This window comes from Gopherus evgoodei, chromosome 10, assembly GCF_007399415.2.
Source record: "Gopherus evgoodei ecotype Sinaloan lineage chromosome 10, rGopEvg1_v1.p, whole genome shotgun sequence".
Lineage (NCBI taxonomy): Eukaryota > Metazoa > Chordata > Testudines > Testudinidae > Gopherus > Gopherus evgoodei.
This window is the reverse complement of record NC_044331.1, coordinates 8,792,476-8,804,532: the sequence shown is the minus strand read 5'-3', so window position 1 is coordinate 8,804,532 and position 12,057 is coordinate 8,792,476. Positions and strand designations below refer to the sequence as shown.

General features: G+C 45.1%; 1 protein-coding gene across 2 annotated transcripts in view; it reads right to left on the bottom strand.

The window, feature by feature from the left end:
- The window catches only part of ADAMTS17 (ADAM metallopeptidase with thrombospondin type 1 motif 17), a 265,553-nt gene that overhangs the window by 64,559 nt on the left and 188,937 nt on the right, over positions 1-12,057 (bottom strand). For both annotated transcript variants that reach the window (XM_030578668.1, XM_030578669.1), the window contains one exon: positions 8,118-8,275. In XM_030578668.1, coding sequence (XP_030434528.1) covers positions 8,118-8,275 — 158 coding nt within the window. The remainder of the gene's footprint in view (positions 1-8,117; positions 8,276-12,057) is intronic.

Below are 12,057 nucleotides of genomic sequence, written 5' to 3'. Positions count from 1 at the left end.
TGAGCACTGTAAGAGCAGCAGGCACTCTGCACCTTTTAGTTGATCTCCACAGTAAACAAGTCCAGACAGAAAAGTATCTTCCAGGAGGAGTGGGAAATAAAGAGAAGTTTTTGCTTTAGCTACAGAGGAAACTTTGTTTTTCATAGATTCTCAGGCCAGATGGGACCACTGTGATAATCCAGACAGGCCTCCTGTACAGCACAGGCCACAGAACTTCCCACAATAATTCCTAGAGCAGAGTTCTTAGAAAAATAGCCAACGTTCCTTTAAAAATGGTCAGTGATGGAGAATCTGCCATTTTGGTAAACTGTTCCAATGATTAATTATTCTTACTGTTAAAAAATGACACCTTATTTCTAGTCTGAATTTGTCTAGCTTCAATTTCTAGCCATAGGTCATGTTAGACCTTTCTCTGCTAGATGGAAGAGTCCATTATTAAATATTTCTTCCTCCTTACAGACTATAATCAAGTCACCCCGTAACCTTCTCTTTGTAAAGGAAATAGATTGCACTCAAGTCTATCAGTATAAGGCATGTTTTATTCTTAGCTGGAAGCCAAAGTTAAGCCCGCGATGGACCACATGATCATCATATTTACAAAGCTTTCTGCAGAATCCAAAACATTAGGCAACAGTCAGCAGAGAACTCAAGTCCTGCCCTGACTTTATTTAAGCATGCGAGGTATGAGCAGCTCATCCGACTGCACTACGGAAACAGTCATGTTTAAAGCATCTCTGTGCTCCGGGAGGGTTTGGTTGTCCTCTGTTGCCAAGAGGAGGTCTAGCATAGGCCTAGCTACACAAACATTCACTTATCCAAGAAATATACTTACAGTAACACATTTGGAGAAACGCCCCAAGTATTAAAAAACAGCTCCTTAAATGAGATCCTTATTATCTCAGTATGGAAACAAAATGAGTGAATCGAAGGGCTCATATGAAACCAATTTCATAGCCACATATAATATACGTGTGTGCATGTGTGTGTGTGTAAAATTGATTTCAAATGCAGGTCGTAATAGATTCAGTGAGGCTTCTGGCTCTCTGTCAGTCAAGTGTGTTCCACTGTTGTTTCAACCAGTGGTCTCCAAAGTGGGGTGCGCAAGAGGATCCTTGGGGGTGCACGGCAGAGGAGAGCTTTTTTCCCCCCCTTCATCAGGTTAACCGATAGGGGTGCACGATCAAAAAAGTTTGGAGACCACTGGTTAAACAACAGTTTTCTATTTCGAGGTAACTGGTAACCATCCTTTTCATTCTTGTGTTGAAAGAATTAAAAGCACTATCCTAGTTCAGGGAAAAGATTAATATTTGACTTGAGAAAAGAGTTTCAAATAAATTACGTGCTGTTTTAAGTGAGCTTTGTTTATTACTCTCCCAATGACTTTGAGCTGCATATTTGTTCTAATGGTCCGATACTGGTCTCTTGCCCATCTTTAAAGCGTATCTGGGGAAGCGGGAGAGAAAGGAAAAAAATCACCCCTATTAATATCTGAAAAGTCGGGTTGTATTACAGTAGAATCTCAGAGTTACGGACACCAGAGTTATGAACTGACAGGTCAACCACACACCTCATTTGGAACCAGATAAGACAGTTACCTACTTGGAATGGATAATGAGCAACACATCTCAAAGAACAACAGTGACGAAAGGGAGGTGTGTGCATGCCACGTGCACAGTAGTTGGAAGGTTTTTCCCCTAGCGGTATTCGTCGGGTCACCTGTGGAGCTGCCTGGAGTCGTGCCTTCATGGCTATGTATATAGATCCCCGCCGACCCATTGCCTCTTCAGTTCCTTCTTGCCAGATGTTCCAACAGAGGGGAGGCAGGCAGATATGAACAACACATCTCGAAGAACAATGGTTACAAAAAGGTAAGGAGTCATTTTTGATTCTTTGAGTGCTTGCTCATGTCGATTCCAAGGAGATGACTCCCAAACAGTTTCTAAGAGGGATCGGAGTTCATTGAGTTGCAGACTGCAGCACCGCTCTGCCAAATGCAGAATCATCTCTAGCCTGCTGAGTAATGGCATAGTGTGACATAAAGGTGTGGATTGATGACCATGTCGCTGCCCTGCAGGTGTCTTGACTGGGCACCTGCAGCAGAAATGATGCTGAGGAAGCCTGCGCTCTTGTGGAGTGTGCTGTTAATGCTGGGGCAGGTTTCTTTGCTCGGTCATAGCACGTCCTGATACAGGTCGTGATCCATGAAGAGATCCTTTGGGATGACACTGGAAGCCCTCTCAGTCACTCAGCAATTGTGATGAAGAGTTGTGTTGAATTTCTAAACAGCTTTGTCCACTCAATGTAAAAAACTAACGCTTGTCTGACATCCAGGGAGTGGAGCATTCATTCCTGGTTACTAGCATGCAGCTTAGGGCAGAACCCTAGAAGAAAAATGTTCTGAGTCATGTGGAATTGCAAAACTATCTTTGGGAGGAAAGCTGGGTGTGGCCACAACTGTACTTCATCCTTATAAAAAACAGTATAAGGGGGCTCGGGTGTCAAGGCCTTAAGCTCAGACACCCTCCTGGCCGAAATTATAGCTACTAGAAATGCCACTTTCCAGGAAAGATAGAGGAGAAAGGGCTCAAAAGGAGGGCCCATCAGCCTTGAGAGCACCAGGTTAAGATCTCATGGGGGGATCGGCTGTCTTACTTGAGAGTACAGTCTATCTAGTCTTTTGAGAAAGGGGTTAGCAAACAGCAGAACCGGGATGGAAAGCCAAGATGGCGGCCAGGTGCACCTTTCTTGATGACACTGCCAGGCCTTGCTGTTTTAGGTGCAGTAAATAGTCCAGGATGAAAGGAACCGAGGACTGTAACGGCAGAGTGTCCTTCTGCAGTGACCAAGTTGAGAATCTCTTCCACTTAGCCATATAAGTGGCTCAAATGGATGGCTCCTGCTGCCAAGGAGAACCTCCCTAACAGAGTCTGAGCATGCAAGCTCCAAGGAGTTTCCATGCTGTGAGGTGAAGAGACTCTAGATTGGGATGTTGGAGGTGGTCGTGGTCCTGCGTGATCAAGTCCGGGACCAGGGGCAGTGTTATAGGTGTGTCGACCAACAGGTCTAGAAGCGTGGTGAACCAGTGTTGACGTGGTCATACTGGGGCTCTCAACATCACTGATGCTCTCTCTCTTTGGACCTTCAGCAAGACCTTGTGAACGAGTGGGAAGTACAGGAATGCATACAGCAGGTGCTCCAAGGGAGGAGAAAGGCATCTGCGAGTGAGCCTGGGCTGTGATTCAGGAAGGAACAGAACTGCTGACACTTCCTGTTGCGCTGTGTTGGGAACAAGTCTAGCTGGGGAAATCCCCACCTCTGCAAAAAAGTTGGTCACGACATCCGGGTGGAGGGATCACTTGTGATTCTGAAATGACCTGCTGAGATGATCGGTCAGTTCGTTCTGGGAACCTGGGAGATATGATGCCTCCAGATGTATCGAATAGGCAATGTCGAAGTCCCACAGCTTGAGGGCTTCCTGGCACAGAGGAGAGGAGCAAGCACCACCCTATCTGTTTATATAGAACATCACTTTTGTATTGTCTGTGAATAGTGATGCACAATCCTGTCAAGGGGGAGCAGGGTAGAAGCGAGGGGTAGGCTGCGGCTTAAAATGTTTCCTTAAGGGGGCTGGTGCATGAAGCCCCAGGGACTTCAGTGTTGCCCGTGAGTCTTTAAGGCTGTGGAGCTTAGAGTCTGTTTGCTCTTAGAAAAGCCCTAAGCAGTCAAAAGGCAAGTCTTGAATTGTCTGCTGGATTTTGTGCAGAAGTCCCGACACCTGAAGTCATGAGAAGGAGCTGTTGACTACGGCTGTTGAAATAGTACGGGTTGCTGAGACTGCCGAATCTAAGGAGGCCTGTAAGGAGGCTTTGCAACAACCTTGCCTTCCTCGAGGACAGCAGCAAACTCCGATGGTAGCTCCCTGAATTTGGACAACGAGTTGCAAGAGTTAAAACTGTAGCGGCTAAGGACTGCTTGGTGGTTGGCAATGTGAAGCTAGAGCCCCCACGGTAGAATAAACCTTCCTACCGAAGAGATCCAGCTTCTTTGCCTCCTCGGACTTAGGAGTCAGTCCCGGTTGTCCTTGCCTTTCCTTTCGGTTGGCAGCCGCCACCACAGAGTTCCAGGCTGAGGGTGCGTGAAAAGGCACTCATACCCTTTTGAAGGCACAAAATACTTCCTCTCCACCCCTTTGGCTGTGGCGAGGAAGAGAGGTGGGCATTTGCCACAACCCTTTAGTAGTGCTCTGTATGGTCTTAATGAGGGGCAAAGCCACCCTCAAGGGACCTTCAGGCACCAGAGTGTTGACGGTAGGATCAGTCTCTTCTGACATCTCTGCCTGCGTGCCCAAATTCTGAGCCACCCTTCTGAGCAACTCCTGGTGGGCTCTGTTGTCCATGGCGGCAGCGTGGTGGATATGCCCACCTCTGTCTCATTGCGGAGGATGAAGAAGATGCCTGTGGGAGCACCGGGTCTTCCTGACTCTCCAGCTTGTGGAGATCCCCCTGTGCCGACACGTCTTGCGTGGTGCTGGGAGTGGTGCCAGCTTCCAGGCCCGTGCCAGTCTCAGTGCCAGCCCCGGTGCTGTGTCCTGCTGCTGTCTCATTGCTGGCCTGTGTGCCCATCTCTTGGCCTCACGGAGGCTCCCGGGCTACAGATGATGATGGAGGGGCCCATGCCTCTGATACCACTGACAAGGATCTGGACCCCGACCCTTGGGCTTGGTGATAGGCCTACTGGGTCCAGAAGGGCCACTGAGCCGGCACCTGCCACTGGGTGGCTACGGCATCATAGGCAATGTCTGCCCTTCCCCTCTTGTCTGAAGCGGTGCCAAGAATGGTGCTGAGAGCGGTGCTGGCTTCGCCGAGAGGTGTATGACTCTGCCTCTGCATCCGACGAGGACTCTGACCTCGGCGACCAAGGCAGTGTGGAGCGAGATGGTGCTGGGAAGTGGTGCCGAGGGGAGGGTGAGCGGTGCCGCATCATCGCCGGCTTGTCCATAGAAGGCATGGTGCCTCTTTGTGGTGCCGGCGCTGGTGCCCGTGTGGGGGACTGCGCCATCATCACTATAAGGCCACTAGCCACCTCAAAGGTGTTCGGCATGGAGGGAAGGTCTAACTCCTCCAACCAACATTCTGGCACCAGGAATTCCATGAGAACCAGACTCAGTGGACATCCCTGTGAGGCCGAAGTTGACGGTGCCGGCTGAGTCGGAGCCAGAGTAGGGTGTTCCGGCATGGGATGCACCCCACTAGCGCCTTCTCACACCACTGCTCTAGTGAGAGAGGGACCTCTATCATCTCCTTCTTGTGTGGCACCGGAGAAAGGGAGCGATGCTGGGCACTCGCACTGGAAGAGGTCGGGAATGGTGGTGCTGAGGGTCCCTGGAGCCCAAGTCCTTTCTTGGCAATGCAGCCTCTCTTACTGAGACCGGTGCGCTCCACACCAAAGAGCTGGGCTTAAACTCCCTCTCCTTCTTAGTCCTTGGGTGGAAGCCTCTGCAGATTTTATACTTTTCAGACTGCAGATTTTATACTTTTCAGGGCTTCCCTGAAACACTTCAAGCAGGAGTTGTGTGGGTTTCCCTTTGGCATTGGCTTCAGACAGGACCCACACAGTTTGAACTCCTGAGACCAAGGCATGCCTCAATCCCCGGGAGGGAAAACATGGAGGGGGAGGGTCCCCAACTAAAACGTATCTTAACTATGAACTACTCAAAACTAACTAATACTAAGTTTTTAACTATTTATATATACAACAAGAGACAGTTGTTGGCTTGCTGTAGCAAGAGAAGAGAGCTGCTCTAAGGATCATCACTGGCGGTAAGAAGGAACTGAAGAGGCAGCAGGTCGGCAGGGGCCTATATACATCACCACGAAAGTTTGACTCCAGGGAGCTCCACAGCTGACCTGACAAATACCGCTATGGGAAAAACCTTCTAACGACTGCGCACATGGCACACACACATCTACTTGGAATGGACATGAGCAAGCACTTGAAGAAGTAGTACACAGTCAGGCAGCAGCAGAGCCAACAGCAACAAAAAAAGCAAATACAATACAGTACTGTGTTTAAACGTAAACTACTTAAAAAAAAAAGGGAGTTTTTAAAAAAAGATTTGACAAGGTAAGGAAACTGTTTCTGTGCTAGTTTCATTTAAATTAAGATGGTTAAAAGCAGCATTTTTCTTCTGCATAGTAAAGTTTCAAAGCTGTATGAAGTCAATGTTCTGTGTAAACTTTTGAAAGAACCAGCATAATGTTTTGTTCAGAGTTACCAGCATTTCAGAGTTACGAATAACCTCCATCCCCGAGGGGTTTGTAACTCTGAGGTTCTGCTGTATAATGAATAGGGCTTATGGAGAAGCTTCCTAGTAATACAATCCTTTTTGTTGTTATTTTATTGGATATTTGCGGGGAGGTGGCTGTTTTTTTTGTTTCCATTTAAAAAGATACACAGCAATGCTCAAGTTTTCAAAATGACAGCACCAGAATCTACTGCTGTGAGCCTCAACCAAGGAAAACCTTGGAATAGTCAGATCTAGCCACAAAAGGCACAGGAATCTTACACAACATTTTTACAAACCTGAGCTCACGCAAATTCATATTTTATATGGTGCCCCGAGGACAGACAGTTCTTCAGTAATATACAGGCTACTTTGTAAGAGGTTTGGTTTCAGGGTGGAAAGTCTGGATCTAAGCCAAACTGTGAAGCTGACATTCTTAATGTTGAAGAAGTCACCATGGAAATTTGACTTTTAAAAAGTGCTAATAGAAAATATAAGCCCAAGTCTTTTGTACAGGTTTAGCTTTATATGCACAAACCACGAGTTTCATGAATATATGAGGGAATTGCACGAATCCCCAAATGTGCCCTTTTGAATACTGAGGAATAATCTCAGTTCAGCTTTGCCACTGGCCTGCTGTGTGACCCGTACAAGTCACTCCACACCTCTTCCCTAAAATAGGAATAACGACACTTCCCTTCTTTTGTAAAAGCATTTTGAGAGCTGCATGTGAAAAGCAAGGTGAAGAGGGAAGGGTTAATATTCTTATACCTTTTTGTGACAAGTTCATGGTAGCTCTGAGCTTTTCAAACAGTACAATGAAAATGAAAATGAGAGCAGCGCAAAGCAGATTAAAAAGGGGCCTGACAAATTTAGGTGAGGAAAAGCAGAACTGTTTGATTTTTAGCAGCGTCTAAAAGAAGGGCTGGAGCAGGCAGATCCTGGCAAGAAAGTCACAGAGAAAGGAAACAGTGCCTAGAAAAATTAAAATGGACAGAAAATAGAAGTTAGAGGAAGCAGTGCATACTTCACAGTACGCTGTGGTTTTATAGTGTCTTCTATCCCTTTGCAAACATTTACGTATTAACATCCATGGGAGGCAGCGGTATTATTATCCCCATTTTACAGATGGAGAAACTAAGTCAGAGACAGATTACATGACGTGCCCAAAGCTACACACTGAGCCAGTGACAGAACTGGGAAAAGCTTCCTAATCTCCTGACCCAAGAGGTCTCTTGACTCACACTGCTTCAGTGTTTATAAAATAACATCCTGTGCAAATAGAAAGACTATGTTGAACCACATCAAAAAAATGTAACAGGTCTCAATCCGTTCAATATATAATTCAAGATGATTTGTGTGTGTAAATCAATACACAGTGCCCAATTTGCACAGGTCATGTGTTTTGTACATACATAAAATGTGCATCTTTTATTACCCGTGTGAGCAAAAGGTCACTTAAACAGAGAAACATACACTGGCGTCAGTCAACTCGGAAGTTGAGCCAATGTCCTTTTACAAGTGCAAATGGTTCTGTGCACAAAACACAGAGGCCCTTGGAAAACTGGGTCTGTAACAGTGTCTTTATGTCTCATTATGTAATGTACATCCCAGTGTGAAGCTTCTATGGAGATTGCAAGCTGACACAAAATAGACCTTAAGTGAGATGTAACCATTGCCCCTGTAATCCTGCAAAAGAAATCAGGGGGAGAAGCAATAGATTTTCCTTAAAACCCTGGGGAGGAAGCAAATAGTTTAAGTTGAACTTTGTGCTTGGATATAAACCCTTTATGTTGCATCACTTAAGAAACATAAACAAAGGATATAAAGTTACCATCAAGTGCAGTGGTATTTTAGTTGGTCCTTTGGCAGACATTTTCTCCCATAGACCCCTTCGCACGTACCGGACAGTAGTGCCTGCGATCTGAAACTCACCAGGAAGCTCAATTTTCCAGTCGCTGTTAATGGACCTCTTACTGGAATCTTTTAAAGCTGGAAAGAATCAAATACAATGGAAGGAAATGAAAGCAATTACATAATTAAAAGATAGACCCACAGTGATTCAGCATCAGCCCACTTCAACTGCAAGATGCAGTAGCCTTGTACCAGATGGGAGTTCAAAGGAAAAATAAAGTATTTAGTTTTAGCTGAGGAGTTACAAAGTAGCTAAACTGTGCACATTCTGCATTTCAGCGTAGGAAGGCATCTCTAATTACATTAAAATTGCTATTATCTAACATTAATATTGCTATTATCTAACATTAATGTCATGTAAACTGGAAATGCTGAAGTTTTGCTACCTTAATTGTTTGGATCTAATTTCTAAAGAATCAAAGTCCTCTGGATTCTGAATATCGAGACATTTTCTATGTTACTCCACTGCCAGGAGATTAAGGGCGGGGGGGGGGGGAGAGCAGTGCTGCGCAGTACCCATTTATAAATGAAACAGAAGGAAGAATGATTACACAGTGTCCTTGTAAAGATACTAACTGTACCAGGCTAGATGGCCTAACTCTAACTTACACTGGGGGACTCCTGCATCCAGTCATTCCACTGCATTCAGTAGTGATAGAACAGGGGATCTCAAACTAGGGGTCAGGACCTCTCAGGGGGTTGCAAGCTGTCAGCCTCCAACTGAAACCCCGCTTTGCCTCCAGCATTTATAATGGTGTTAAATATATAAAAAAAGGTGTTTTTCATTTATAAAGTGGGGGTCACATTCAGAGGCTTGCTGTGTGAAAGGGACACAAAAGACACCAGGACAAAAGTTAGAGAACCACTGTGATTGAATGAGTTCTCACCCAACATGAGCAATGCTTGTACAAGGTATTTGCTATCTGATGCATATCAGGAGAACATACACATTAAAGGCATATCCTCACATAAGTTTATCTCTAAAATGTCTCTTTTGTAAAAGCAACTAGGATTACTACGAATTTTTCTATTAACTTTCAATGAAACGAGCTTTCATTTGGGTTTAAATGTAACCTTGGAGCATTGTACTAGTGCACAAGAGCCAGAATGCTAAAGTGACTACATTCTGACTAGGAAAAGAATGGAACTTACTAGCCCAGTTTTCTTGTCCAAGGTGTGAAGTGCGAACAGTAAACAGAGAGCATAATTAGTGAACAGTCAATCAGATGCATATAATTATTTCAATAATAATCTAATATGGTATTAGTAATACAAGTTACATTTTAGATGGACAGCATCATTACATTGATTTATATATGTATGTGTATATAAACAAACTGTAATGTGCTTTACATTTAAAATATATATGTAAACTTTAAAATAGCATTAGTAATGAAACTGTTCTAGAAAGCAATCTTCTGTCATTTGGGATTCTGGAAATTAATGGTTTCCTCCACTTAAAGCAACTACATTATTATAAAGATTACACTCAAGTCTAAGCACTCATTTCATAACCTTTGAAAGAGTATTGATGTTAGTAGATTAGATAGATCTAGACACCCAGATACCAAAGCAGCAAGCACAATGTAAGAACTTGATAGAACAGAATACCTATTTGATCCCCTTTGATTGTCTGAGACTTGCAAACCAGCCATAAGCTAATCTCACGCTTTCCTTTCTCTCCTTGAAGCTTGCAGACTTGCTGTGTTACACTTTCAAAGCTATTAAAATTGGCAGCTGTAGAGTGAAAAAGAATCAAAACACTGCTGGCTTTAAACAGACTCCTGGTTTATGAGACAAGACTTGTACATTATTATCTAGGCTGCTCATCTTGCACCTGATTGAAGTCTGACAGTTTAGCAGCTGGGTCCAAGAAATTCTTGCTGAAATCAGTAAATAGTGAAATGTATTCAGAACTCCAACCATTTCAGAACACTCATCGTTCATTAACTCTCACTTTTCCTTTTAAGTGCAGCAACACAATTTTTGCCTAGTATGTTTTAAGTTTTCCTAAATAATTTCCTAAACCTTTCTTGGGCAAAAAGGAAACAAAATCTCTGTGTTGGTTATGAGCTCCAGAAACATGTTTGAAGATTTGCAAGCGTCAAAGAATATATATTTTTTTAGTTTATGTGGGCTTCCATAATGAAGATGTTGGATGGATTCTTTAACCGAACTCTTAGAGCTGAATCAGAAAGGAGGGATCAAGGGATTTCAGGGGCAGGAGGAGATGGAGTGGACTGTGTTCTGCCCAATCTTCAGCCAGGTGTGTGACCCCTATGGGAACATTCCAGCTAGCACAATTTAGAGTTGCCCATAGGCTGCTCTAAATTATTTCAGGGGCCATTTTGTCCTGGCAGACCCAGCATCAGGGAAACAGAAAAGTAGCTTCCAGCCATTTCCTCCATTCCATCTACATCAAGCTTATGTTCAGCATCTAGCCGGATGTCCTGTCTGCTCTGAGGCCTGCAATGTAGGGAGCTAAGGCAAGTGATGCCTTGGCAACTCTTGATCTTGATGGAAGCAGGTCAAGCTGTAAAGGTGCAGACAGAGCAGGTGATAAAAGAGCCTGGTACACCAAAAACCCTTTTCAAAATCTTTGTGAGGCGCGCGTGTGCGAATGCTGTGCAGGGCTAGCTCTCTGACAATCCTGTCAGGGCTAAATTTCCACCTGCTTGGATGTGCCTATATGCCTTTTGAACATAAGCATCCTTTTGGATGGTCAGAAAAGTGCTGTTTCAGCCACAGCCTAAAGCCCTGTAGGTTCACTAGGTGAAATCTCTCACTGAGCTCCAGTACTGTGCCCAGACTGATGTATATACTCTCATGTCTGGGCACAATACACCAGGGCTGGATACAGAGACTCAGTTTATTAATTTGGGGCCTGATCTAAAACCCATCAAAGTCCTTCCCTTGACACTGAAGGGATTAGCATCAGGCCGTTGTATGAGTTAACCACAAATCAACAGGGCCTCCATCAGTCAACAAATAGCCCACAGTTCTGAGGCTTATGCCGCACACTAAGTCTGGGTCTGAGGGACCCAGCTTTGTGGAGTCGATGTTTCCAAGCCCGAGCTTAAGCATCCATGTTGCATGGTAGACCTGGGACCTGGGTCTCAGAGCCGTGCTAACGCATCCATACTGCACCATGCAGACCTTCTGACTTGGGTCTGCAGCTTGACCTATGTTCATACCACAGAATGACAGGGCCTGGACCCGAGTCTTAGAAAGTATGTCTACACAGGGATCAAAGACCCAAGGCTGGCCTGGTTCAGCCCTCAGGCTCATTGGGGTAAGAACTCTGGGGCTGAAAAATTGCTGAGTAGAGGTTTGGGTTTGGGCTGGAGCTTGTGCTCTGGGACCCTACAATGACGGACAGTCCCAGAGTTTGGGTCGAGCCCGAACGTCTACACAGCAATTTTTAGTCCTGCAGACCAAGTCCAGTGAGCTTGAGTCAGTTGACTTGGGCAAATCGCAGCAGTGCCATGGGTCTTTTATTTCTGTGTAGATGTGCCCAGAGGGACTCAGGCTCTGATCCCTAGCCCCCAGCAGGGTCCTAAGGCCTGGGTGCTGCTGACCTAAGTCAGACTGATTTGTGTGTGGATGGAGAGGGGGCTTGGGCTCAAACTTGAGTCAGAGCCCAGGCTCAGCATGCAATGTACACATACCCTAAGGGACCAAACCTGTTTCCCTTTCATATCCCATTGAAATTAATGGAAGGGTTGTGTGCATCAGGACAGCACCAGTGCAGAAAACTCCTCCATAAAATAACCCAGCTGTGAAAGCAAGACAGACCCTCATGCAGGAAGTCAGTCATTTAAAAATACTATTAAGAGGCAAAGGTATTTGGAATTTCATCT